The 26563-nt window shown below is 40.5% G+C and overlaps 1 protein-coding gene across 7 annotated transcripts in view; it reads right to left on the reverse strand.

The window, feature by feature from the left end:
* Positions 1-294: 294 nt before the first annotated feature.
* Positions 295-26563, reverse strand: part of LETM2 (leucine zipper and EF-hand containing transmembrane protein 2) — an 84260-nt gene continuing 57991 nt past the window's right edge. For 5 of the 7 annotated variants that reach the window (XM_030201923.1, XM_030201924.1, XM_030201928.1 and 2 more), the window contains 5 exons: positions 22478-22597; positions 22053-22163; positions 10951-11019; positions 6994-7053; positions 295-463 (listed from right to left, as the gene is read on the reverse strand). In XM_030201923.1, coding sequence (XP_030057783.1) covers positions 323-463; positions 6994-7053; positions 10951-11019; positions 22053-22163; positions 22478-22597 — 501 coding nt within the window. In that variant the 3' untranslated portion in view covers positions 295-322. Of the gene's footprint in view, positions 5512-6993; positions 7054-7677; positions 7774-10950; positions 11020-22052; positions 22164-22477; positions 22598-26563 lie in introns of those variants that run through there. The other 2 variants (XM_030201929.1, XM_030201930.1) reach the window with 2 other exon arrangements.

Genomic DNA, 26563 nt, shown 5'->3' on the forward strand with positions numbered 1-26563 from the left:
CCATTGGTCTGCCTCAGTCAACCAATTATGTTCTTAATTTTCACCATTTTCAGAACCTAAAGCAAGTCTGTGATCTGTGACTGGAAAACCAGGTTTGAAATTGTCTACTGAACTTCCATTTCCAGCAAAAATTTAAAAGATTTTCTCAATTAAGCTAACAAACTCATCCCACCTACTAACCAGACTGTTTCCATTTCCCCAAGCGCTTTCTCTCTTCCATATACACAAACATATTTTCCCTGCAGCAGCGAGAAATAAAAGTCAATAAACTTCAGCACCATTATAAATGTTTAATACTTTATTGTAACCATGGGAAGATAATTTATAAGTGACACATTGATGAAAACAAAATTAACCATTTGGGATTAAGTAGTAAATTGGGAAGTCCCCATCTGTTTATTCTCCAAGAGTGTAAATCTGTGTTCTGGTCCAAGGCTGAAGTGCAGAAGAATTTCACTTTTGCCTGCAGGAGTAAATGTGAAATTACAAGTCCAGTTTTATTGTCCTGAAGTGCTGGTTATAACATCAGGTCACAGGATTTCAGGATCACTGAATTATGCTCTGGAATGCCATCAATCACCACAGCAGCTGGAAAAATGGCCCTAACACACATGTAACTATTACAAATCTTTCCTGGAAAGTTGCAGCCAGCCTTTCAAATGGGCCCAACATAATGCTTCGATGTGCATCTCATTCTCAGAAGGGATGCAAGAATGGTCCATGTTCTTAAAATTCCAGATTCAGATGTGGTGTGGTTGGAAAAGAGAACAGTACTAGAATCCACTCACAACAGAAAATGAAAATTGCAGAGATTTTTTTCTTATGCAGATGTGATTATTAAAAGAAAAGTGCAAAATAACTGAATATTTTGAGTCCCATTTTTTAAAAAATTCTTTTATGAAAGAACTGCCCCTTAGGTTATGGTCTCAAAAATCACACACACATAAACAGAGCTCCGACTCTGAGAGCAGCATCCCTGGACAACAGATTAGGAGCAAAGCCCTAGGTAGCACATAATGGGATCAGTTTTACAAAGCCAGTTTAACTATAGCAAAGTACAAATCATTTTGATTTTTCTTTGTTTTTAAATTAGGCACACAGATCTGTAATCACACAATCAGCAGTTGCTCCAAAGAACACTGGACGTTTTCCAAAATTTCAAGAAAAATATTATAAAGTTTTTCTTTCTGAGAGGCTCGGTCTACTACCACGAGACAAAGGGCTCCTTTTACAAAGCTACGCTACTGATCAGCAATATGCTAAATGCAACTAAGCTTCCTTGCATTCAGCCCACCATTAATGGTAGTGCAGCTTTGTAAAAGGAGCCCAAAATGTTTTAATAATTCAAGCTCTCCTAATGTAAATGCTTAGAGTTTAGATACACATTTTCAGTTGCTATGTCTAGGCACAAACCACCATTTTTTTAGCCCTTATTTTCCAAATAATTCTCAAAATGGCTTGCAAGCTATACTTCAACTAGTGTTCAAGTACAGCTTGCAATCTTAAGTGGGTACCTGAGGAAACAAAGTCACAAGAAGTGACAGTGAACCCTGATTCTTAGTCTATTGCTCCAACCATTGGCCAGATGAACCTTCAGCTTTTACCACTGCTACCTAGGCATGCCTGTTTGTATGGGGGACAGAAAGTATTTTTGGGGGACCGAAAGTATTTTTATCTATCAGCTAGCTATACTACTACATCACTTTGGTAGGGCTGATTGATATATACAGCACTTTACAATTACACATAAAATAAAGAGAATCCCTGCTCTGTAGTGCTTACAATATAATCAAGACAAACATTAGAACACAAGCGATATTAGAAATTAATTTACTAAAAATTAGCTAGAGAGATGTGGTAACTGTCAGTCCACTTTTAAAGGTAATCAATAGAAATAGAACAAATAAAACATGGAAAAGAAAATAAGATAAGTTATTGGACATAACTTAATACAAAAAATGTATTAAATTATGTCCAATAAAAAAGAAAAATTGGTTGAAATTAGGCTGTGAGTGAAATCAGAGATGATTAAAGGCAGCTTTAAAAAGATGGCTTTTTAGCATAGTTTTGACTACAGTTAGAGACGGAGCACAACACACAAACCTGGGAAGGTTGAAAGCTTGAAGTTGGAGGTTGGTGGTGAAGAAAAAGGGCAGAGTGACTTGCCCAATAAGCAGAGCTCATGAGCAGGGATACATAGAAAGAAAAGAGGAGAGGTAATGAGGAGCTGCAGAATTTTATGGAGAAACGGATAGGGAGACAATGTAGTAAGTTGAGAAGAGAGATTCTATGGGTATAAGTTGTGCAGCTAAATTTTGGAAAGACTGGAATGGAAATATAGCTCTGCAGGAGACCTTTGATGAGCAGATTGCAGTAGTCTAAGTGGGAGGTGATATGAGAGTTGATAAGAGTTCTGATAGTGTGTTGAAGAAGGAAGGGACAAATGTTTCTGATGTTAAAAACAATCAACATATTTTGGCAGAGAAAGAAAAGTCAAAGATAATCTTATGGGCTTAGAGAAGTGGGAGGTTGAGAGTAATATATAAAAAAAAAAAAAAAAAAAAAAAAAGAGAGAAAGTGGAAAGAGGGGAAGCAAGTTCATTCCAAAAGATAAGGAGGGCTATCTTGGCCATGCTGAGTAGGCCACTCAGGCAGCATTGTTAAGACAAGCTGGTTGAGATGTAAGACTGGCTTCCTGACCAAATTGCTGCAGTAGAGAGGTAGATGAGATTTGACAGCAAAAAGGCGGCACTGAAAGCTAAGGGAAAAGATCAGAACACCAAGAGAATGAATATAGTGGAATAAGAGATGATGACCCAGGACAGAGCCCTGAGGCAGAAGATCCAGAGGGCACAATAAAGTGTGATGGAGAGGGAAGAGGGGACCCAAGACAAAGAACAGTCTCCGATATCCCAGACAGAACAGAGTATCAAGGTTCAAGTAGTAATTAACAGTGTTAAAAGCAGCAGACAGGTCAAGGAGGATAAAGAATAAAAGCCTTCGGCTTTAGCCATGGGCAGGTCATTGGAAACTTTTGCAAGGGCTGTTTCTATGAAATGGATCAAGAGTAGCTTGAACTGAGAGAAAGTCAAAACAATGGAGGAGACTGACACATCTGAGCAGTCTGGATGCAAAAGGGAGATTGGCAGATACTTAACAGAGCAGACAGGGTTTGAGGAGTGCTGCCATCACAGAATGCTTTAAGGCAGCAGGAACAGTTGCAGTAGAAAGTGATAGAGAGGATGTGTCAAATGGAGGGGATGACTGCAGAGAAACTAGAGCTGGTTGAGAATGGGATAAAAAGAACAGGCAGAGAGTATGGAGAAGAACAAATAGGAAGTTCCTTCCACTGCAACTTCAGGAAAGGAGGAGAAGATGATAAAACCAATGTTCCAGCTAAGCAGCAGGAAGCTGTGCAGGGGCCCTCCACCAGCAGTTCCTGCCAGTGTGAGGGGGTGCAGAAATATTACACTTTCAAATTGCAAGAGACAAACAGGTGCTATGACTATTTTACTAGTGCAGTGGTATCGCAACCCAGGCTTCAGGACACACTCAGCCAGTTGGGTTTTCAGAATATCCACAATGAACTGAATGAGACAAATGTGTATACAGAGCTGGCATTCACATTTATTGTAGCTATTCTGAAAAATCCTGTATGCAGAGGACCAGGTTAATAGCCATTGCATTACAACTTTTATTTTTATTCTGCCCATCTTATAACAATGCACATAAATGATGCATTACTGATTAAAAACTTCAATAAACCAAACGATATTCTAGCCAGTGGACACTATTACAGTCTGAAGTCACTTGCTAGTAGAAAGCTCCCATCTGCTGGTCATCAACAGTGAGTGACAAAACGGGAATGCCATCTTAACGTACAAATACACAGGGAAAATATTAAAACAAAACAACAACTTTACAGCAGTAAGTTAACATGCCCATAACATAAAGCTGGGCAGCAGCTCTTCAAGTAGATTACTAGCTTAGCTGAATATTTCTTGCTGGTTTTAGTCTGCTCCCATGAACATATATAAGTAGCGCTACTGTCAGGAGACACATTTTTACTTATTTATATAGTGTCCTTTTCTGCCTACTCTGACCTACTTGTCAACAGAAGGATTCCTTCTCATTCCAATAATAATAATTTGGGGATTTTAACCCTTCTTTCCAAGTAATGCTCAGAGTGACTTACAGGATTACTAGTATTCAAGTAAATAGGTTCCTGCATCAGAGTACTTACAATCTAAGTGGGTACCTGATGCAACAGAAGATGAGTGCCTTGTCCAAGGTCAAGAGTTAGTGGTGAAACTCTATCTCAAGTTTTAATGTAGAACAAGGAATCACAGGTCCCAGAACACATGTGATGGGAGTTAAACCACCACGAAAACAGCACCACAGGAAAAACACACACCTTTTTCCTCAAGAACAATCTCTGCCCATAAAGTGCTCCTGATAGTATTACTTGCCTTGTATCAAATGAAGAATGCTGGTCTGGACATTTGTTCAGAAACTCCCTACATCCTGTGCAATGGCCCAATGACATCACATAAATCATGCAAACTGATTGGCTTCAATCTATGATGTCATTCCTAACAAGGATCAAAATAGCCATCCTCTGCCACCATGGAAATTAAACTTACAAGGAAGTCAAAAGGCAGCATTTCAAAAACCGTTTCTAACATATACAGGGCAGCTAAAACTGCCAGTTTAACTATTTTCAGAGGATAGCTCTTTGCAGGAAACAAGAACTTTCCTTTAAAACACTTGCTTTTCCTGATTTGTCTTCACCTTCAAAATGAAAAGGCCAGAATTAATCAAACATTTTCAAAATTATTCCTTGTTTTTTCCCCCAGTACAAAATTCTTTACCCTAGTAAGTTGACATTTGTTAAGGGTGTTTTTCTGCCCATCTGTAAATCCAACAAACCATAACACACCCTCTGATAAAAGTACAACACTGACCTACTTACAGAACCATGGACTCCCTTCTAAGGTCTTCCTATTGTGGAAATGGACTGGAACATCACATATATAAAAGTTATGTGGGTTTTAATATTCAAAATATTTACATATTGACATATAGTACAAGTTAAAAAATAGACTATGTCCCTTATAAAACAAGAGATTAGGAGTGGACAACAATATTTTTCTAATTTTCAAAATGTTTTATCTGCAGATCAGATGTCAGGGTTTTTTTTTCTTTTTTTTTTTTTTTTTTTTTTTTAAGGCAAGTGGCTTAAAATGATATCTCCAAGGAGTGCAATATGGAAAGGCAAGGCTGGTACCCTGATATTGGAGGGAGTTAGTGTCTTTGGACAGTTACTCCTGTTTCATTCATCCTGAGGGAGTACAGATAGAGAATCTAATAAGCTAAGCTAACACAGGAAACATGGCGAGCTGTAATGAATTCTTTTCAATATTCTGCATCCCCTTACATCAAGATTTTTAACCAGTGATGCTATATACCATTGGCACTGGCCTTACTGCTCTGAGATGCTTCCAAAGTAGCCTGGAGTAAGAGAAAAAAAGAATGGCTCTTTAAAAACATAGCACACAATTTAAATTCTTGTTGTACGAATTACGCCATTGCTTGTGGTCATGGACACAACACACAGCTGAGGAAGATGAATCAAAGTATTTCTTCATGTTTATAAATGCAAACAACCAAGGTGTTAACTAAAGCCATTTTTGTACTGGACTTTAAATTTAGATTCTCTCACCTTCAGTCCATTGGATTGTGCCAAAAGTAACCACCTACTGAAACACACACTATCACTGTTTCTTAAATACTATTTGAGACTTCAAACCTCTTCTAATTTTATAAGTGTGTGTGTGTGTGTGTGTGGGGGGGGGGGGGGTATAAGAGTCCTCTCTAGCAGAAAATGTCACAAGTTTAAAAGAACCTTCAACCACTTCTAAAAGTCATTGTTGAGATTATTACAAAACTTGATAATATGAGATGGTAGGGTGGGGGACTGAACTGTAAACTACACATAGGATCTTGTATGGTCATCTTCCCAACACAGCAAAAAGAGAAAAACAAAAAGTGAAGTGGAGAAGAAGCAAACTCAAGATTTTACAGCAGTCAGTACATATCACTGGCAGTGTGAACTGGAATAACTGGGCACAGCTATCACTTATTGTATTACCAAAATTTAATGAGAGGCCTTCACACCATAACTGCTCTAAAATCTCTCTATGGAGAAATCCACACTTGACCATCATGGGAGATAATTCCATAACACTGCACCTATTTTCAAACATCTATTTGTAGCCTATTCTATAAAGAAAAGTATCCGCTCATGTGTATGCCCACCTTCAAACTACACACAATGGCATTTAGGAGTCAGTTTATACAATACTGTGTTGATGGAATATTGACATCTATGCGCCTATGCCTGCATTCTGGTCATTTATGTGCATTCCTGGTGCATAAAATTAAGTGCACAGTTATAGAATTACCCTCCACATGTATTATCTGCTCACAAGTAACATCCTGCAGCCTTCTCCTTGGCTATAGTGCCACATGACTTACTCTGGCTAAGAGATTACCCGTGGAAGAGGATACCAGGACAGCATTTTATAACTACTTATTAACATTAAAAAATTTCTTTTGCTCTTCTTTCTATTCAAGTATTATACAAAAAGAACTATGCAGTGTACTGAAACATGGAAGATGGCTCTGTTATTTTCTTATTACAGTTATTTCAGTGTGTATAATGATGTCAATCCACAAAAAAAGCACCAGGGGCTAAAGCAAAGATCTAAAATGGATTTCTCCAGGGGGCTCTTCAAAGACTGCAAACTTGTTATTTTATTAATTTAACACATCACTACTCAGTACTGGCTTTGTAGGACTGAGTGTACAATAATGCCTGTCAGATAACTGCAAGGACACCATGGATAGCGAGACTTCTTTCACATGCCCCACAGAGAAAGCTTGGATAATTATAATCTGCAGTAGCAAAAATAAATCAAAAGTAACACTTACTTTTTCTTTTAGAGGTTTTGGCGACTCCTTTGGCTGCAGCTCCGATGACAGTTCTTCTCCCTTAGATCAAATGAACAAAATGTTTTTATTTATTTGGACTGTGGGATATGAAACGAACTGTAGTCAATTCCATGACAGGTGGCTGTTCTGTAAACCTCTTTCCACTGTTCTTCACTTTCTTGTCTAAGACAGGGAATGATCCCCAGGTCTTGGGAAGATGTTTTTCATATTGGCAATTAGTGAAGTACAATGAAATATGGAAAATGCCCCTGTACTTTTGGAGGACCAACAGCTAGTCATCCTCTAAACCAAGGGAATCAGTATTCCTTAGCTGTGTCACCTGATCCTGTATGAGGATGAGAGGGATTATAAATCAACCAGTGGAAGTAAACCAGTGGCATTAATCCATAGCAATCTATATGAACCAGTGAAGATGGCCAAGCCCTCTGGGAACAAAATATTTTTTATGCTGCAATAACTTATCATTCTAGGTACCCAAAAACTTACTTCTTGAAACACAAAGTGAAACACTCGAGAAACTCAAAAGAGCATGTTAACAATGAAAAGCAACTAGATCCAATGAAAAATTGGAGCTATCCAAACTGACAATGGAGCAAAATACATAAGCAATACTATACAGGCATACCACAAGGGACAAGACATACTCTGAAGGTCTATCTGGACAATGGAGGCCATATTGGCTCACAGATTCTGTACAATCCTGAGAAACACCAGAACCATCAGCCTGGGAGGACATCAAAACACAGCTCAGACGAGAAACTGAGGGATGGAGGAGATAAGCCACAGTGTAAGGAAGGACTCTCTCCCTAAGGATGCAGTGGGGACAGTTGAGTTTTCCACCAGAGACTGCCACAGTGACATCTGAGAGGCCTGATCTTAGGGGCTGATTATTGAACCATCGAAAAACTGCATTTAGAGGATGGACAACTACCACTATCACTCCTCCAAACCAGACAGAAGAGGCAATGCCATTAAGTTCAAATTCAGGAACCCCCAAGCAAAATTCAGCTGAGCACCCTTCACATCCAGAGCAGAGGAAGAAATCACTACCTCCTCCTTCCTTCCCCCAGAGTCTAAAATCTGGCACAGGTTGAGTGCAGCAAACAATGCATTTACCTTTAACAGTTGTGCTGCACTACCTCTAAATATCTTTAGTCAATTAAATTAGTCTGTTCCTGGATCTAAGCCACAATAGTGAGTGGGGGGGGGGGGGGGGAAGAGCCAGGGTTTGGGGTTAGTAATATGGTTAGTCTAGCAGAAGTTTCCTCGAACTGCTAACACAGAGCTTTTGTATTGTCCACATCTTATAACTCAGATGTTAAAATTTGATCTTTACAAATAAAGCTTAAAGTGGACAACTTCCCCCGAGAGGCAATCAGGAAAGAACTATGAACTATAGGTAACTATAGGTATACTGGATTTATACAATGGACACACTATGTCCCTAGGGGGTCTGAATCTTGAGACTGACTGGATGTCTTTAATATGATTAATTTGTTTACTTTGATTTATTCATTTGGAATACTGTTCGCTGATTGGCTGTGAACTACTGAATAGTTGGGATATGAACTCTAAGACACCGTTTTTCTTTTTAGATGCTTGCAGCCGTCTTGAACTATCTTATAAGTATCCTGCATAGCAGAATTGGGTGACAGAGAATATGCTGAAAAGCAGCATATTCTTTCAAAACATGATGATATATCAGTACTTATTGGATCCAAATCTGTTGAACTATTTCTGAGATTTGCATATTCCATCTGAAAGTTTTGCTTTAATGAAGTGAACATATATACTTTTTAATTTGGACTGATGATTATATTTGAAGAAACATGGAGATAAAGGTGAGCCGGTTGATATTTTGTATCTGGATTTTGAGAAAGCGTTTGACAAAGTACCTCATGAAAGACTCCAAAGGAAATTGGAGAGTCATGGGATAGGAGGTAGTGTTCTATTGTGGATTAAAAACTGGTTAAAAGATAGAAAATGGAGAGTAGGGTTAAATGGTCAGTATTCTCAATGGAGAAGGGTAGTTAGTGGTGCTCCCCAGGGGTCTGTGCTGGGACCACTGCTTTTTAACATATTTATAAATGACCTAGAGATGGGAATAACTAGTGATGTAATTAAATTTGCTGACAACACAAAAGTTATTCGAAGTCGTTAAATCACAGGAGGATTGTGAAAAATTACAAGAGGACCTTATGAGACTGGGAGACTGGGCGTCTAAATGGCAGATGACATTTAATGTGAGCAAGTGCAAAGTGATGCATGTGGGAAAGAGGAACCCAAATTATAGCTACATCATGAAAGGTTCCACGTTAGGAGTCACCGACCAAGAAAGGGATCTAGGTGTCATCGTTGATGATATGTTGAAACCTTCTGCTCAGTGTGCTGCTACGGCTAAGAAAGCAAATAGAATGTTAGGTATTATTAGGAAAGAAATGGAAAACAAAAATGAGGACATTATGATGCCTTTGTATCGTTCCATGGTGCGACCGCACCTCAAGTATTGTGTTCAATTCTGGTTGCCACATCTCAAAAAAGATATAAAGGAATTAGAAAAGGTGCAGAGAAGGGCGTCGAAAATGATAAATGGGATGGGACGACTTCCCTATGGAGGAAAGGGTAAACGGCTAGGGCTCTTCAGGAGAAAAGGCGGCTGGGGGGAGATATGATAGAGGTCTATAAAATAATGAGTGAAGTTGAATGAGTAGATATGAAGCGTCTTGTTTACGCTTTCCAAAAATACTAGGACTAGGGGGAATGCGATGAAGCTACAAAGTAGTAAATTTAAAACGAATCAGAGAAAATTTTTCTTCACTCAACATGTAATTCAACTCTGGAACTCATTGCCAGAAAACACAGAACGGATTAAGACACCAGAATCTCCAAACTACCTTGCCCTTCACTTCTGCGGCTGGGACTCCGGTAAGAGGAGGGGAGGGTAGTAGAGGGGGGTTGCCGATTTTGGAGGGGGGGCCGACGTACACATACCGGGGATGGGCGGGGCCTATGTCGGGAAGCGGAGGACCTTGCTAGCGCCCGTCTCATTTGTGCCAGAAACGGGCCTTCATTACTAGTTTTATATATTCAAATAAAAGTTGTAATAAAACCTTATTTTAACAATAACTCAACCAAGTACTACAACCAAAGTCAAAAATAATTTATATAAATATATCTGGATTTCGACTGTTCTCTGTTGATCCCTGTTCACTATTAAATGAAAATAATATTCACATATTACTAAACTGTGTTACAGTTGAAATAAAAAGAAAATTAGTGAATATTAATGAAGAATTTTAATCACAACCTTTATTTGAACATATTTATCCTATCAGGTTGTTTAATCATATTTTTTTTACTCCTGCTTGTTTTATAAAATGTGTAAACATAACTCCTCTACTTCTGCTCTCCCAAAACTATGTCTACACCTACTTTGTACTTACATACAGGGCCGAGGGATTTTATAAATGCCCTATTCTGTGCATAAGACATACATTATTTCCTCTAAGTAAAATACCATAGTGTGTTATTTCTAAAGTCTTCTAAATCTGTTACTGCCCCATAGGAAGCTCTCCAGGTAGGAAACTACACAACTACATGGAGAGCAGCCTCTCCCCTGTAATCCTTTATCTATAGTCTGAGGCCTAGCTAAAGCTTTTTCCTATAGGTTGAATTTACAAGGTGATGAAAATAAAACAGGTAATATAAATTAGGAAACAGTCACTCAAATATTTGACCTCTGACTGTAATCAGGGAATTGACAATGTTGATATGCTTTAACTGTGACCTATACCACCCAAAGAAATAAGTAATGTGAATGTGGTAAAATAAGACTGAGGAGCTTAGCATGCTCTTGTGGATTAGTCTGTTACTTAGAAGAATAAAGTCCATTCCTGAGGTTTTGTTATTAATAGAGAGAATGTGCAAATTTCTGACCTTTATTCCTTGCAGGCTGGATGCAGGATCTCCTAGAGGCTCTTTAGCTTCCAAAACTGTCTTCGGCAGCTGAAAAATTGGGAGACATCAATCTGTTTGCTCTGTGACAAACTCCAAAAGAAAACTGTGTGGCAACAAAATGCTGTGGGCATTATTTTACTGCTGCCCAAAATGTACAGGTACTAAGACGCCAGCTTTAGCAAAATGTGGCATTTATTTAAATTCTTTTCACTAAAGCAGCAAGGCTCTTGTACCAGGCCTCTACCTGAGGACAAGTGCCCTGACTTTTGTGGGAACAATTTTCTATAGACACCTTTAATGTGTGTATTTATTTCTTGCTCTTGATATACCGCAAAATCATACCAATCACCGGTTATAAAGCAGTTAACAATAAACAAACAAACAAAAAAAAAAAAAAATCGGTAGAAATTCTACTTTGTAGCTAATTTGTAAATTACATCTACCTGGTCAGCATCTTTGAAAATGAGCTAGTATAAAGATTGTACACAAGGACAAATATACTCTGTACTTGCTAAATGTGCAGGCAGCTGATACAGAGTTAAACAGAATATGCATATTTGAAAATTATACACATGGGTGGGGTTTTCATTCCTTGATCTAAATGCTCACCTAGGCTAAAGAACATACATACTTAAGATGATAAGGACTGCCAAGATCAAAGGTCTATTAATCCCAGCATTCTGTCTCCAACAATGGTGAATCCAAATTACAAGTACCCAGCAGAATCTTTTCCTTGTTGTTCACTTAAGAAGGTAATTTTCGGTCAAGCCTATTTATCTTTATAAAAGGCTTTGAAAATTGCCCTTCCAATGGATGCTTTTAGCCCAAGGTACCTAACTTTCTCATACGGCAACAACCTTATGCGTAAGGCTGCTTCCGTAGGGATGGTCACATACATAACTACAGGGAGAGCAGCCTCTCCCCTGCAATCCTACATCTATAGTCTGAGGACTGGAAAAAGCATTTTCCTATAGGTTGAACTGAAGAGGTGATGAAAATAGAACAGGTAATATAAATTAGGAAATAGTCATTCAAATATTTGACCTCTGACTGTAATCAGGGAATTAACATAAAGTTGAGATATTAAGGGCAAGCCACAGTGTAGATGTTGGCTTGTTTTTACTAACTTCTAATCAAGCATACAGTAAAAACAAAGTACAGCATATTTAAAATGTTGTCATGTTCCATTAAACTAATCACTATCATCCAGTTTCTTTGCACTAGGATACATTCCCACCAAATATGTAGCATAGCTCATCTGCATTTATGTCAACTCATTTTCTCTACATTGACATATATGGCATGCATTTTAAAAAGAAGCAAGATGCCAACAATGTAATAGTTATAACCATTTGAATGATGTTAGCTGAATTTAACATTTTATTATGTTTTATAAATCAAATTCCTCAAATACATGAACATCAAATTTAAAAAATTACATTTTATAAATGTCTATCCATTTATCTTCCTAGCATTAGATTCTGTGAAGAGGATATGTATCTAGATTTTCTTTGAAAGGGAGGAGGGAGGATAGAAGGGATGGATTAAAAAAAAAAAGAGAACACAGCTTGCAGATAATTCTTTTAGGGGCCCTTTTACTAAGCTGCGGTGAAACGTGGCCTGCGTTAGTGTAGGCGCGTGTTCTGGGAGTGTGCCAGGCCAGTTTTTACTGCATTTGCAAAATGGGACGGGAAAATGGCATGCGGTAAAACTGAAACCAGCGCATGCCTAAAATCAGCCCGAGCCCTTAATGCAATGCCACCCATTGATCTAGCGGTAAGGGCTCACATGCTACACACGCGGTAACCAGTTGCTGAACACCAAATGCCGATTACCGCCGGAAACGCCATACAGGGGAGGAAATAAATAAATAAATCATCCAGGCAGTATGGGCATATGGCAGATCTGAAATTACTGCCACGGGGCGCAGTAGCCTAGCAGTAGTCTCATTTTGGCTCATGCTGCACAAGTGTAAAGCCTAACGCACTTTTGTAAAAGGGTCTCTTAGCTTTTTGTATATTATTGCACGAGGTTTCCACTGGGCACTTCTATCTTTTTTTCACTAGAAATAGTTTCCTGTGTTTCATCACAGGAGTGGAGGAGCCGCTTAATGGTTAATGCAATGTCCTGAGAACCAGGAAAACTGGGTTCAATTATGATTCTGGGCAAGTCACCTAACCCTCCACTGTCCCAGGTACAAAATAAGTACCTATATATAATATGTAAACTGTTTTGATAGTAATCACATAAAGGCAATAAACGTCCAAAAAATCAGTGCCAAACTTGTTCATTTTTGAACCAGAAAAACATCTTATCTTTTTGGTTCGAAAACTGCCCTATTTTAGACATTTTTGTGCTCAGTGCGTCTCTTTTTAAGGACCATTTTCAAATAAAAACATCCAAGGGGAAAAGGCACAGAAACAAGCCATTGGGAGGTCTTATTAGACTGGTCACACAGACATCATAACCCCTTATATTGTATGGTGATTCCTCCAAGAATAGCAAAAACGTTACTGTTCCTAATCGTACACTGCAATAGCACTTATACCTTCAAGCGTTACCTATACATGGGTTCAGTAGGTATTTTGTGGTTTTTGCAGCACTCACTTTCCACCACAAGTATACTCGTTAAAGTGGGATATGGGCCTAGGTCCCCTTCTCTACAGTCCACTGCACTGGCCACTAGGCCACTCCAGGGACCTGCTTAATGCTCTAAGAGGAATGGCCAATATATCTGAAGTTGTCCTAGCTTGGTATGTACTGTCATTTTCACTGCTTGGGGGTGGGTGGGAGGGGGTCATGCCTTTATCCCTCCAGTGGTCATCTGGTCAGTTTGGGCACTTTTTTGGCACTTAGTTGTTACTGAAACAAGTCTAGCCAAAGACATCCTGTTTTTCACCCTGGATATTTTTACAATGTTCTATTACTGCAGGAAAACGTCCAAATCATAAGCCTGCCCTAGTCTCACCCAAAACATGCCCCCTTGAGATTCAGACAAACTGCAGACAAAAACGTTTAAAAAAAGGAGTTTCCAAAATAGTGATTTGAACATTTTTGCAAAAAAAAAAAAAAAAAAATCCATCTACTGCTTTGTGCCATTTTTTTTAAAGACGTTTTCTATTTTGAAAATGAACCCCATAGTGTTTCACTGATGTATTTCTCAGCAGCAACTATTCGATTTGAATCCATCATTTGACTCCAGGTGCAGACTGCCTTTCTAATAAGATATAAAGTTGGAAGGTAAAGTGGTAATATCTAAAGTTTGACATACTTAGGTCCCCTTGTGGTTTCGAATGGTAAAGCATCATCTGTGGAAATCATGCTGCTCTGCTCTTTTAAATATAGCTAATGTTTCTCTGTATTTTAATGTTTTGTTGGGAATTTCTACTGCCAAAATCTAGAATAGGAGCAGAATTTGAGAAGTGTAGCTATTTTTATTATAGGTATATACAATATCCAGGTTAAGTTTAGTTTCAACCCATATTCCAGAATACATGCAAGAGAAATGATCAAAGACGTATAGTTTAAGCTACGTGAAGGGGCATAATCGAACGGAAACGTCTATCTCCATGGGCGTTTATCTCCGAGAACGGGTCCGTGAAGGGGCGGACCGAAGCGTATTTTCGAAAAACATGGACGTTTATCTTTTTTTGAGCTGGGCGTTTTTGTTTTTCAGCGATAATGGAAACCGAAAGCGCCCAGCTCAAAAACGAATAACTCCAAGACATTTATTTGTGGGAGGGGCCAGGATTCGTAGTGCACTGGTCCCCCTCACATGCCAGGACACCAACCGGGCACCCTAGGGGGCACTTTTACAAAAAAAAAAAAAACAAGGTAAAACAGCTCCCAGGTGCATAGCACCCTTCCCTTGGGTGTTGAGCCCCCCAAATCCCCCTCAAAACCCACTGCCCACAAGTCTACACCATTACTATAGCCCTAAGGGGTGAAGGGGGGGCACCTACATGTGGGTACAGTGGGTTTGGGGGGCGGTTTGGAGGGCTCCCATTTACCAGCACAAGTGTAACAGGTTCCACCTGCCTGAAGTCCACTGCACCCCCTAATAACTGCCCCAGTGACCTGCATACTGCTGCCAGGGAGGTGGGTATGACATTTGAGGGTGAAAATAAAAAGTTGTGAAACGGCATATTTTGTGGTGGGAGGGGGTTTGTGACCACTGGGGGAGTCAGGGGAGGTCATCCCCGATTCCCTCCAGTGGTCATCTGGTCATTTAGGGCACTTTTTGGGGCCTTATTCGTGGAAAAACAGGGTCCAGGAAAAGTGCCCTAAATTCTCGCTAAAAACGCATATTTTTTTTTCCATTATCGGCGAAAGGCGCCCATCTCTGATCGCCCGATAACCACGCCCCAGTTCCGCCTTCACCACGCCTTCGACACGCCCCCATCAACTTTGTCCGCATCCGCGACGGAGTGCAGTTGAAAACGTCCAAATTCGGCTTTCGATTATACCGCTTTATTCGTTTTTGTGAGATAAACATCTATCTCCCGATTTGGGTCACAATATAGGCGTTTTTCTATTTTGATTATAAGCAGGATAGTCTTCTGCAATCCACTGTTAATATGATTCCTAGTTAATTCAGATGATCTTTGGCCGATTTTAAAGGAAAGTTGTTTTTAGAGCAGACAATTGATCAGGTATTTTAATGTTTAATGCTTCCTGTTTTATTCGCGTTTACTTTGAAGCCAAAAACCGTACTCAAATTTTGAACTTTTTTCATTAAAAGAAAAAGGGAAAGTAAGTGATTCACTAAAGGAAATCAACAAAGATCCTTTGTGTTCAATGTTCCTCTCTTGTATGCTCTAACTATGGATATTTTGTCTTATTTTCAGCCAATGGTTTGACAAGAATGAATAGAGAGGGAGATAAGGGCGATCTTAGAGAGTACCTCAGGGTAAATGATTCTGAACAGATTCTATTCATTTTTATACTAACGTCATATTCAGGTAATAAAACTGTTTCTCAAGACCTATTTCCTGTAGTACTTTGAACTTATGGAGGTTACTCTACTAAAGTATACTAAGAGTTAGTGTGCAGTGAATTACCACGTGCTGTTGGCACAAACACAGTAATTGTTACCAAGCTGGAATAATGGCACACCAACTCATGCTCTAATTGCATACTGTGTTATGGGGTGAGAAATGGGCAATGGATTGCATATTGCTGTTGGCACAGGATACTTAACTGCAGCAGTGAAAGTGCATAGGAAGCATAGATGCACCTACCACCTCCCAGCAGTAACTGTGACTATACCTACCACATGACAAAGAACATTTTTATGCAGTAACTGTATGGGAACATACTGAGATTGCCCCCAGAAGTTAGTACATGGGAATTGCATTTAGCGTGCATTCCTTTTTGCTTCTAACATGCCTAAGTGTAAAATGTTATTGCACTTTAGTAAAAAGGTCTATGTCTCAATGTGCTCTGTCAAATGCTTTTTTGGTTTGGAGGGTATATGTTCTTAGAAGTGAGGACATCAGATTTTAATTTAGATTTGTTTATGTATGATATTTTAATTAATAAGTTTTTCATTTTATTGTTATTAGGACACAAAGCAGGCAAGAATATAAGACCGTTTGGAGAGAGATAGAAGGTGTTTGCAATATTGATAATGTGCATATAATGTTGTATATGGTTTTATTGATTTTTATTCGATTTAAAATAGTTTGACCTACAAGCCATTATTCAGTATGAGTTAACTCTCTCTCAGATGCACCTTCTTTCAAACAATTATTCTTTGGCTCGTACTTCTATTTTTATAAAATTGAAATATCCCACTGTACATAAGATTCAATATAAATCTATTCTACAACAGGATTTCTCAAACAGTGTGCCGTGGAACGAGAGAGCCAGAGGTGAACCACCAAAGTTTTTAACGGACGGCTGAGATGAGAAATATTCGGCCAAGGGAAATTCATCCCGCCAACATTGCCCAAGCATATCATCCAGCTGGCCAAAACCTGTCCTACCAAAAGGGTCAAGACTCACAGAACCCTTGACGTGTGCGAGTCATCTAAGTTTCGGCTTGGTCATATGATCCTGCTACACATATGCCGGGTTCCCTCAATGGCGCAGCACCATGGAGCCGGGCATGCTCAGCTACAGGCCAAGATTAATCACCAACAGATTATAAACCTCTAGCTCAGGAGGTCTGGGTCAGTCAGACAACACATGCCACAACATTAGTACAGTGCACTTGTTAAGTTTAGCAATTCCATCTTCAGTAGTTTGACTTGGATTTTTATTAATATTATCATTTGCTTTTTCACAATGGATAGTTACCAAAGAAAAGCTTTCATCCTCCGATACAAGTGTGAAGGAATCCGATGCAAAGAAGGTTAAGATAATTGCCACCTAATCTCTGCTAAGATTCCGCGGAACCATTCCTTCTAAATAGGATCCTTCTAAATTTGGAACAAAATACCATTAGAAGTAAAATCTGTTTCTTACTTATGAATATAAGAATAGGCATACTGGATCAGACCAATGGTCCATCTAGCCCAGTATCCTGCTTTCCAACAGTGGCCAATCCAGGTCAAAAGTACCTGGCAGAAACCCAATTACTAGCAACACTCCATGCTACCAATCCCTGGGCAAGCAGTGGCTTCCCCATGTCCATCTCAATAACAGTCTATGGACTTTTCCTCCAGGAACTTGTCCAAACATTTTTTTTAAACCCAGATACGCTAACCACTGTTACCACATCCTCTGGCAATGAGTTCCAGAGCGTAACTATTTTTTTTTTTGAGTGAAAACATATTTCCTCCTATTTGTTTTAAAAATATTTCCATGCAAATTCATTAAGTGACTCCTGGTCTTTGTACTTTTTGAAAGAGTGAAAAATCAATTCACTTCTACCAGTTCTACACCACTCAGGATTTTGTAGACCTCAATCATATCCCCACCTCAGCCGTCTCTTTTCCAAGCTGAAGAGCCCTAACCTCTTTAGCTTTTCCTCATATGGAAAAAGTTCCATCCCCTTTATCATTTTGGTCACTCTTCTTTGAACCTTTTCTAATTCTGCTATATCTTTTTTGAGATATGCCGACCAGAATTGAACACAATACTCTAGGTGAGGTCCACCATGGAGTGATAGAGGCATTATAATATACTTGGTCTTATATTGTATCCCTTTCCTAATAAATCCTAACAATCTGTTTGCTTTTTTGGCCACCGCTGCACACTGGGCAGCATATTTCAGCGTACTGTCTACAATGACACCTAGACTTTTTTTTTTTTATTTTGAGTACTGACTCCTAAGGTAGACCCTAGCATCAGGTAACTATGATTTGGATTATTCTTCCCAATGTGCATCACTTTGCATTTGTCCACATTAAATTTTATCTGCCATTTGGATGCTCAGTATCCCAGTTTCCGAAAGCTTTACAAAATATTGTTTTTCAACAATAGGCTAAATGTTTTATGTGTAATTATCTTGAAATAGGTTGCAATTTCTCCCAGTGATAGAGGGTGTCAAAATCCAAGTCTAGCATCTCTCCCTCCCTCTTCACTTTCCTCTGTCCCTCTGTCTGCAGATTGGTATCCACAGGATAGGTGGGATGAAAGAGAGAAGGAGAGATGCCTTTATCATCAGAGGGGGGTTTGGGGGGGGGGGGGAAGACTTGAGAGGAGAAGATATTGGATCACCAGTGGGGGGGGGGGGGGGGTGGCCGATGCAAAAGTTGGTTCAGGGTGCCACAGTCCCTTGAGCTGGTCCTGCCTCTTAAAAATATGTTTCTGTGGAGATATATATATATATGGATATATATATATCCATATGTGCATCAGTATATGGTCAATATTCTACTGTGGTATCAATGTATAATTTGGAATTGTCAAATTTAGAGATTTCAAAGCATATGTATATTCAGTGACACTATCCATTTAGGTGGAATCACTGGATATCCACATATATCAAGGGGGTGATTACAGAAGTCTTTCCACATGTAAATTGCAATATGTACACATGTATATTGGCTACACATGCAAAGAAAGCCCCCTTGACTAGTTTGATTTGGGCTTAGGGGTGAAGGAGATACATGGATTTTAGGAGCAGCAACTTTACAAAGCTGTTGCAATGCACATTGGGGGTAGGTGGATGCTCTTTTTTTCCCCCCATATGTAGCTTTTTAAAAATGCTGCTCCCACTGGATGTGCTGGCAAATACACATGCACTCCTGCATATCCTTAACATTTTTTCTAAAAGGCTGTGCATTTGGCAGAGCCTTTGTAAAACAGAGTGAGAATTTCACATCTCAGCCTGGTCTTCTCAGTTCCCTTCTCTGTGATATATAATTTGCCTCCAAATGTCTTGTCAGATGTTTCAAGATATATCTGCTATTTCTGAAGCCCTTCTATACATATGACTCAATTCTGTAAATGGTCCAAATTTGGGCAATGAAAAACATGCGCTAAGCACTACTCTATAAATGGCGCTCCAAGTTGGGCGCTATTTATAGAATAGTGCTTAGTGTGGAATCTGTCCCAAGCTCTCTTGAATTTAGATACTGTTTCTGTCTCCACCATTTCCACCAGGAAGCCTTTCCACAAATTCACCACCCTTTCAGTGAAGAATTATTTCCTGAGGTTCAGGGCCATGCCAACACGGTAAGCGGGGTAAGCATGGCAGGGGGGCGCCACCCTCTGGGGGGCTCCGCCACACCATGCTCACCCTCCCGCTCCCATTGTTCAACTGCCTGCCCTCTTCTCTCCCCCCAACATCCCTTTTCTTTTTAAAATTTACCTCCGTGGCCGTCCAGCAGCGCAGCGTCAGTGAAGGAGGCGGCGCTCCCGACGTCTCTAGCCTTCCCTTCGCTGTGTTCCGCCTTCTTCTGACGTCAAGGAAATGGCGTCAGAAGAAGGCGGAACACAGCGAAGGGAAGGCTAGAGACGTCGGGAGCGCTGCCTCCTTCACTGACGCTGCGCTGCTGGACCGCCACGGAGGTAAATTTAAAAAGAAAAAAAAGAAAAGGGATGTTGGGGGGGAGAGAAGAGGGCAGGCAGTTGAACAATGGGAGCGGGAGGGCAGGGGAGAGAGGAGCATGGATGCGAAGAGGGGGGGAGAAGAGGGCGGGCCAGGCCAACTGGGACATGATGGGAGTGGGAGGACAGGGGAGAGAGGAGCATGGATGCGAGGGGGGGGTCATGGAAGGGAGAGAGGGGAATTGCTGGATAGGGATTAATGGAGGGTGACAGAGGAGCATGGATGGGAGGGGCAGGGCTCAGGGAGAGAGGGGAATTGCTGGATAGGGAATTAGGAATGAATGGAGGGGACAGAGGAGCATGGATGGGAGGGCAGGGCTCAGGGAGAGAGGAGAAATTGCTGGACATAGAGGGGAGGGAAGAGAGATGAAGGAGATGAAATGAGGGAAAGGAAGAGAGGAGAAAAACTGCACATGGATGAAGAAAATAGGCAGAAGCTGAGGACCAGAAATGAAGAAGAAAGGAGGAAAGGAAAGAAATAAATGGAAAGGAAGCCCTGGAAACGGAGTTAAGAGGACAGATAGCAGCAGAATCAGATACTGGGCCAGCATGATCAGAAAAAGAAAGTCACCACACAACAAAGGTAGAAAAAAATCATTTTATTTTCATTTTAGTGTTTGGAATATGTCCACTTTGAGAATTTACATCTGCTATCTTATTTTGCAATGTATAGCAATTTGTTTCTAAGAATATTGCTGACAATTCCTGTCAGTGTGGCAAGTGGTGAGCGATCATTTTCACGGGGGGGGGGGGGGGGGGGGGCGCCACCGCCGCCAACTGATAGTCTGCAGGGGCCAGAGACCCTAGGCACGGCCCTGCTGAGGTTACTTCTGAGTATCTCCTTTCACCTTCATCCTATGCCCCCTCATTCCAGAGCTTCATTTCAATTGAAAGAGACTCACCTCCTGTGTATAGATATTTAAATGTGTCTATTATATCTCCCCTCTCCCTCCTTTCTTCCAAAGTGTACATATTGTCTTGGGGTCTTGTGTCTGGACCATCTTTGTGGAATAAGACGCGACAATACCTAAACCTCAACTACCCAAGCTGCAAAGGACTAAAATACAAATCAACCTACGCATCCAGTTTTTCCTACATCAGCACACAACTATGGAACGCACTACCAAAAACCGTGAAAACCACATACAACCACCTCCAATTCAGGAAAAAACTAAAAGCCCACCTGTTTGAAAAGGCTTACCCCACCGACCCAACTTAAATACCTGAACTCTGCGACACTATAACACCACAGTCCGTACTGATCACCAAACAATCTCATCTGTTCTTGCTATCCTCTTTATGGTCCCACCACATGTTCTTTCATGTGGTCCCCACCCTTCCTACCTCAACTTAACCATTATTTGTATTTGTTTTACTCCGGAGTCTATCAACACCTCTCCCGTACCATGTAAGCCACATTGAGCCTGCAAATAGGTGGGAAAATGTGGGGTACAAATGTAACAAATAATAACAACAACAAATAATAAGAATAACAATAATAATAAATATGTTAGGGATATTTTTTTGAGATCTGCCTTGAATCCAATGGACACAGGCGAACAGAAATCACAGAATAGGATAGAACAGAATATGTATGTTACTATTAGTTATAAGCAGAATATAAGTTAAACAACCAAATTTGTTGTTATTAACTTCAATTTTTATTCTGAAAACGTTTTCAGGTTTTAGTACCAAATACACAAATAACACACATCCATAATTTAATTTTATGGTACAAACGCAGTAATCCCATTTTCAGAGAGGCAGTAAGGATACAACCAATGACTTGGAAATGTTTGAGGCAATGTTCAAACCATGTTGAAATACTATGAAGAAATGTTCACTTGTTATGTACATGCACAGATAGCAAGTACAAAGTACGTGTGTCCTTTGTGTACAATGTTCACCAAAGCTAGCACACTTTTTAGTGAATTAAGAAGCTCACTTATTAATTTTCTAATTCGCTCTTCCTGGTCAAAGCCCAGAATGGATCATATCAAGAATATATCACAGTAACATTTAAAGTAAAACTTATGGTTACTAAAATAAAGAAGAAAAATAGCATTATTTGAGCATCTCACCTCAATAGGTGGTATCTGAATGGGCTTCGGCTTCACATCTGTTAAATACATAGCTCGGGAAAGTAACAGGAGGGATGGAGGAACATTTTCATTCAGATGCAGGTCTATCCACTATTAAATAACAGAAAAGGGAAAAATAGCATTTAAACTGTTATAATACAGAGTTCTAACAAGCAACACCTTTTAAAAGGCTAATACAAGACTTTTACAAAGGTGATGATGTATGTTAAAGACCAGGGTTGGCTCAAAAGCTTACTTTACCGTTTTCACCTACTCACCAAAGAATATAAGACAGAAAACATTTCTATTAGGTAGAGAGCCCCAATGGGCAAAAATACTAGGTTAAGCGAACCAGTTACTTGTGGAACCAAGCCCAAAATACTCAGGAACTATACCACCTCTCCATGTAACCCTTGTGTCTTCACCTGAGCGATTTGTTCTTTTAGTTGTTCTTCTGTCAGGCCCAAAGATCTCATCCCTCTGGCTCTGCTTGCAGCTTGCAGTTCTGACACACTCAAGCCATCGATACCCTCCGTGGAAATCATCTAAGAAAACAAACAAAAAATAAATTTAAATGTAATGGATAGAGTCACACCTGACGCTTTTACAACTTTAGAGAGATGGCTGCACCCACAGGACAGAGTGGCAACTGGAAACTGAATGTGTAACACTATTGTCTCATAATACAATCTCCTTTTAGTTATGATAGCACATGCACTAAATCACAACATATAAATTAACTTTAAAAAATTGCTCATTTATCAACTGTAACTTAGTGGAGAACCTGCTTTCTGGTCCACATTCTATTACAAAAATCAAGGCTGCCAAACAAGTGATCTTACACACCGTCCAGAAATCATTCTTTTTTTTATTTTCACAATAAAAACTTTAAAATCAAATACAACAATACCAATGCAATAACTTCACTTACAAATCACCAAAGCAATAGAAATTCCCTCCCTGAATCCCCTCCCACCCCCTTCCCAAACTAAAGTTGTGCCACCCACAGTTAAGAATCCCATAAATCATTCTTGCCAAAACCTGCTTATTTTTAACATAATAATTTTTTAAAATGTCATTGAGAACAGCAGAATGCAAGCTGTTGGTGCCTTTACAATGAATGGGTTACCATAATACTAATGTTTCAAAAGTTGCTGATGTACAGTTTTCGTCTAGATTATGAATGAGAGGAAAAAGGAGTGATTTATTTGGAGGGAAAAAAAAACAGTAAGAAAATGTTACTACTAGAGCTGCAAGTTAATCACAGTTAATGCTGCAATAAATCTGTTAATTATTAGTCACGATAGCTGACCTGACACTGCAACATCTCCCAACCTCCATGCACTATCTTCCAACTTTGCTTCACCGACATGGATTTTCAACCAGGGAAGTGGGCCACCCTTGTACACACGCATGCAGTGAGACTGGTCTGAAATCCGGATTCAAGTTTCAGCCAAAAATGCCAGTGCAAGTAACTGAGGATTACTTCACCCCATGCCAGTTCTAACCCCAAAATGGTGATTGCAACCTACCGTGGTAGTCTTGCGATGCTGCTGTGGGAACTATCATTTTCACTATGCAGTGGGTGGGAGCAAGAGCAACTCAGGATTGCTTCTGCTCCGAAGAGGCCACTAGCCTACAAGGGCTTTTAGAAGTTAGGCCCAGGGCAGGCCTATGGTTGAGGGTTGGGGGGAGCCCAGATTTGGTGGGCAGCCCGGGTCAATGTGTTCTTGTTGTGTGTGTGGGGGGGGGGCGCTATGGTTTTGCTGGCAGGCTAGCTGGACATGGGGGGGGGGGGGAATGGAGGAGATGCTGTTGGGCATGAGCGTGGGAGGGGGCGATGCCAGACATGGAGGAAATATGTTGCACAGTGGAGGATAGGGAGACAAGGGGATTCTGGACATGTAGAGGGAAAAGGGAGACGCTGGATGGAGAGCAGAGAGAGAGAGAGAGAGAGACTAGATTTAATGAAAAGCTAGGGGAATAAGGCCAGGGATTGCCAGACAGTCCAGAAGCAAAGGTGGGGGGGGGGGGGGGGGGGGGGGCTTGCTTTTTAGATATAGAGGAGGAGAGAGAAGAAATATCAAAACAGACAGGACACCCTGGAAACATGGATTCTGCACTCTTGTCCGCTGTTTACCATTTGGAAGAATGCCACTTTACTTCAGTTAACATTTCAGTTGGGTTGCAAGGAAATGGAGAATCTAAGATAAAGTCAAAGTGAAGCTGCTTACCTATAGCAGGTGTTCTCCATGGACATCAGGATAATGCAGACACACTTAGTAGCCTCCTTTGTGGGTTGTCTGCTCAGACATGCTCTCTCTAGTTTGATAATTAAATGCTTCAGCCAATGATGCGAGAGGCTCCCTTTCCTGCCTTGCCAATGTAAGCTACCTCCTTGGTTCATTAAGTAGCAAGAATGGAGCAATTTTTATAGATTAAAAACTGGAAACGAGGTTGTTGATCTTACTGTAGTACTACCACTTGAATATGTTCCTTTGGATTTTAAGGGGACAGCGGGTGGGAAGGTGGTCTACATTATCCTGGATATCCATGGAGAATACCTGCTACAGGTAGCAACTTTGCTTTCACTTGGTGACTCCCAAGCTAAGGGTTGCTATAAATAGAACAGACTCACTGCAACTCAGTAAGAAAACAGAGGGGGTGGGGGTAGGAAGTCACTAGTCAAGCAAATAGATTTTTTGAAGGACAGCCTGTCCAAATTTTGCATCATTTCTAGTTGCAGTGTCCAGGCAGTAATGTTTAGAAGTATGACATGTAGACCATGTAGCAACTTTACAGATGTCCAAGAGAGGGATGCCACGTAAATGAGCTATGGAAGTGGCCATGGCACATAAAGAGTATGCTCCAATTCTGCTTGGAGATGCCATGTTAGCCTGTTGATAACAAAAATAAATAGTCTGCTATCCACAAAGGTAGTGTGTTCTTGAATACTGCTAGTCCCATTGATCAAGATTGAAAGGAAAGGAAAATCTGAGATGATCTTTTGTGAGATTTTGATCCGTTTTGATTAAAAAAAAAAAAAAAAAAAGAAGAAGAGCCTTTCCGCAATCAAGTGTATGATATGCAGCTTCTGCTGGTTGTGAGTGGAGCTATGGAAAAAAAAAAAAAAAAACATAGGCAATACAGTATCTCAAGTAAGATGGAAAGCTGAAACAACTTTAGGCAAAAACTTAAGATGAGCACAAAGTACTATTTTTGTAGGGAAAATTTTTGAATAGCGGGGATAACATACTAAGGCTTGGATTTCACCAATCCATCAAGCTGATGTCATGGTGATAAGGTACAGAGTTTTCCAAGTAAGGAATTGTAGTGATGTAGAAGCAAGTGGCTCAAACGGAGATTAAAGTAACTAAGAAACTAAACTGGGAACTGGTCCCTCGATCTCTAAGTTGTTAAAGCTAAGGCTTTGAGACGGGGATGGGGAAGATGGCTTTTTTGCTGTAGGACGATGTGAGTGGGATCCCAAATGAATGAGGCTGTCTACTACCAGTGTGGAAAGCCAAGGGTAACAGGGTTGTTGTGGCCAGTTGAGAGCAATAAGAATAATGTCTGTAGCATCTTGGATCATTTTCTGGATTACTTTCAAAATAAATGGGTTCAGAGGGACGGCGTAGAAAAGGCCACTGTTCCATGAGAGGGTACATCCATCTGTGGAGAGGCTTTGAAGCAAAAGAATTCTGGAACAAAACAGGTGACATTTTCTGTTGAGTTCTGTGGCAAATAGATCTACTGTAGGAGTACCTCAAAGTTGAAATATTTTGCAACTGGCTGTTGTGGAAAGGGACCATTCGTGTACCATCAAGATTCTGCTGAGTCTATCTGCTAGGATGTTGCAAATCCCTGGAATATATGAAGCTAGTTAAATAAAAACATAACCCGAGGTGGAGGAGAGTGTTCCAGGTGAGATATCCATCTTGGCATAGGGACAGACCCCTGCCCCCCCCCCCTTTTTTTTTAGTTCACATAAAGCGAATGCTACATACCTGTAGAAGGTATTCTCCGAGGACAGCAGGCTGATTGTTCTCACTGATGGGTGACGTCCTCGGCAGCCCCTCCAATCGGAATCTTCCTAGCAAAGTCCTTTGGTAGCTCTCGCGCGCACCGCGCATGCGCGGCCGTCTTCCCGCCCGAAACCGGCTCGAGCCGGCCAGTCCAGTATGTAGCAAGACAATATACTTCAAGGGAAGACTCAACTCCAAAGGGGAGGCGGGCGGGTTTGTGAGAACAATCAGCCTGCTGTCCTCGGAGAATACCTTCTACAGGTATGTAGCATTCGCTTTCTCCGAGGACAAGCAGGCTGCTTGTTCTCACTGATGGGGTATCCCTAGCCCCCAGGCTCACTCAAAACAACAACCATGGTCAATTGGGCCTCGCAACGGCGAGGACATAACTGAGATTGACCTAAAAAATTTACCAACTAACTGAGAGTGCAGCCTGGAACAGAACAAACAGGGCCCTCGGGGGGTGGAGTTGGATCCTAAAGCCCA

This window comes from Microcaecilia unicolor, chromosome 4 (genome assembly GCF_901765095.1).
Source record: "Microcaecilia unicolor chromosome 4, aMicUni1.1, whole genome shotgun sequence".
Taxonomy (NCBI): domain Eukaryota; kingdom Metazoa; phylum Chordata; class Amphibia; order Gymnophiona; family Siphonopidae; genus Microcaecilia; species Microcaecilia unicolor.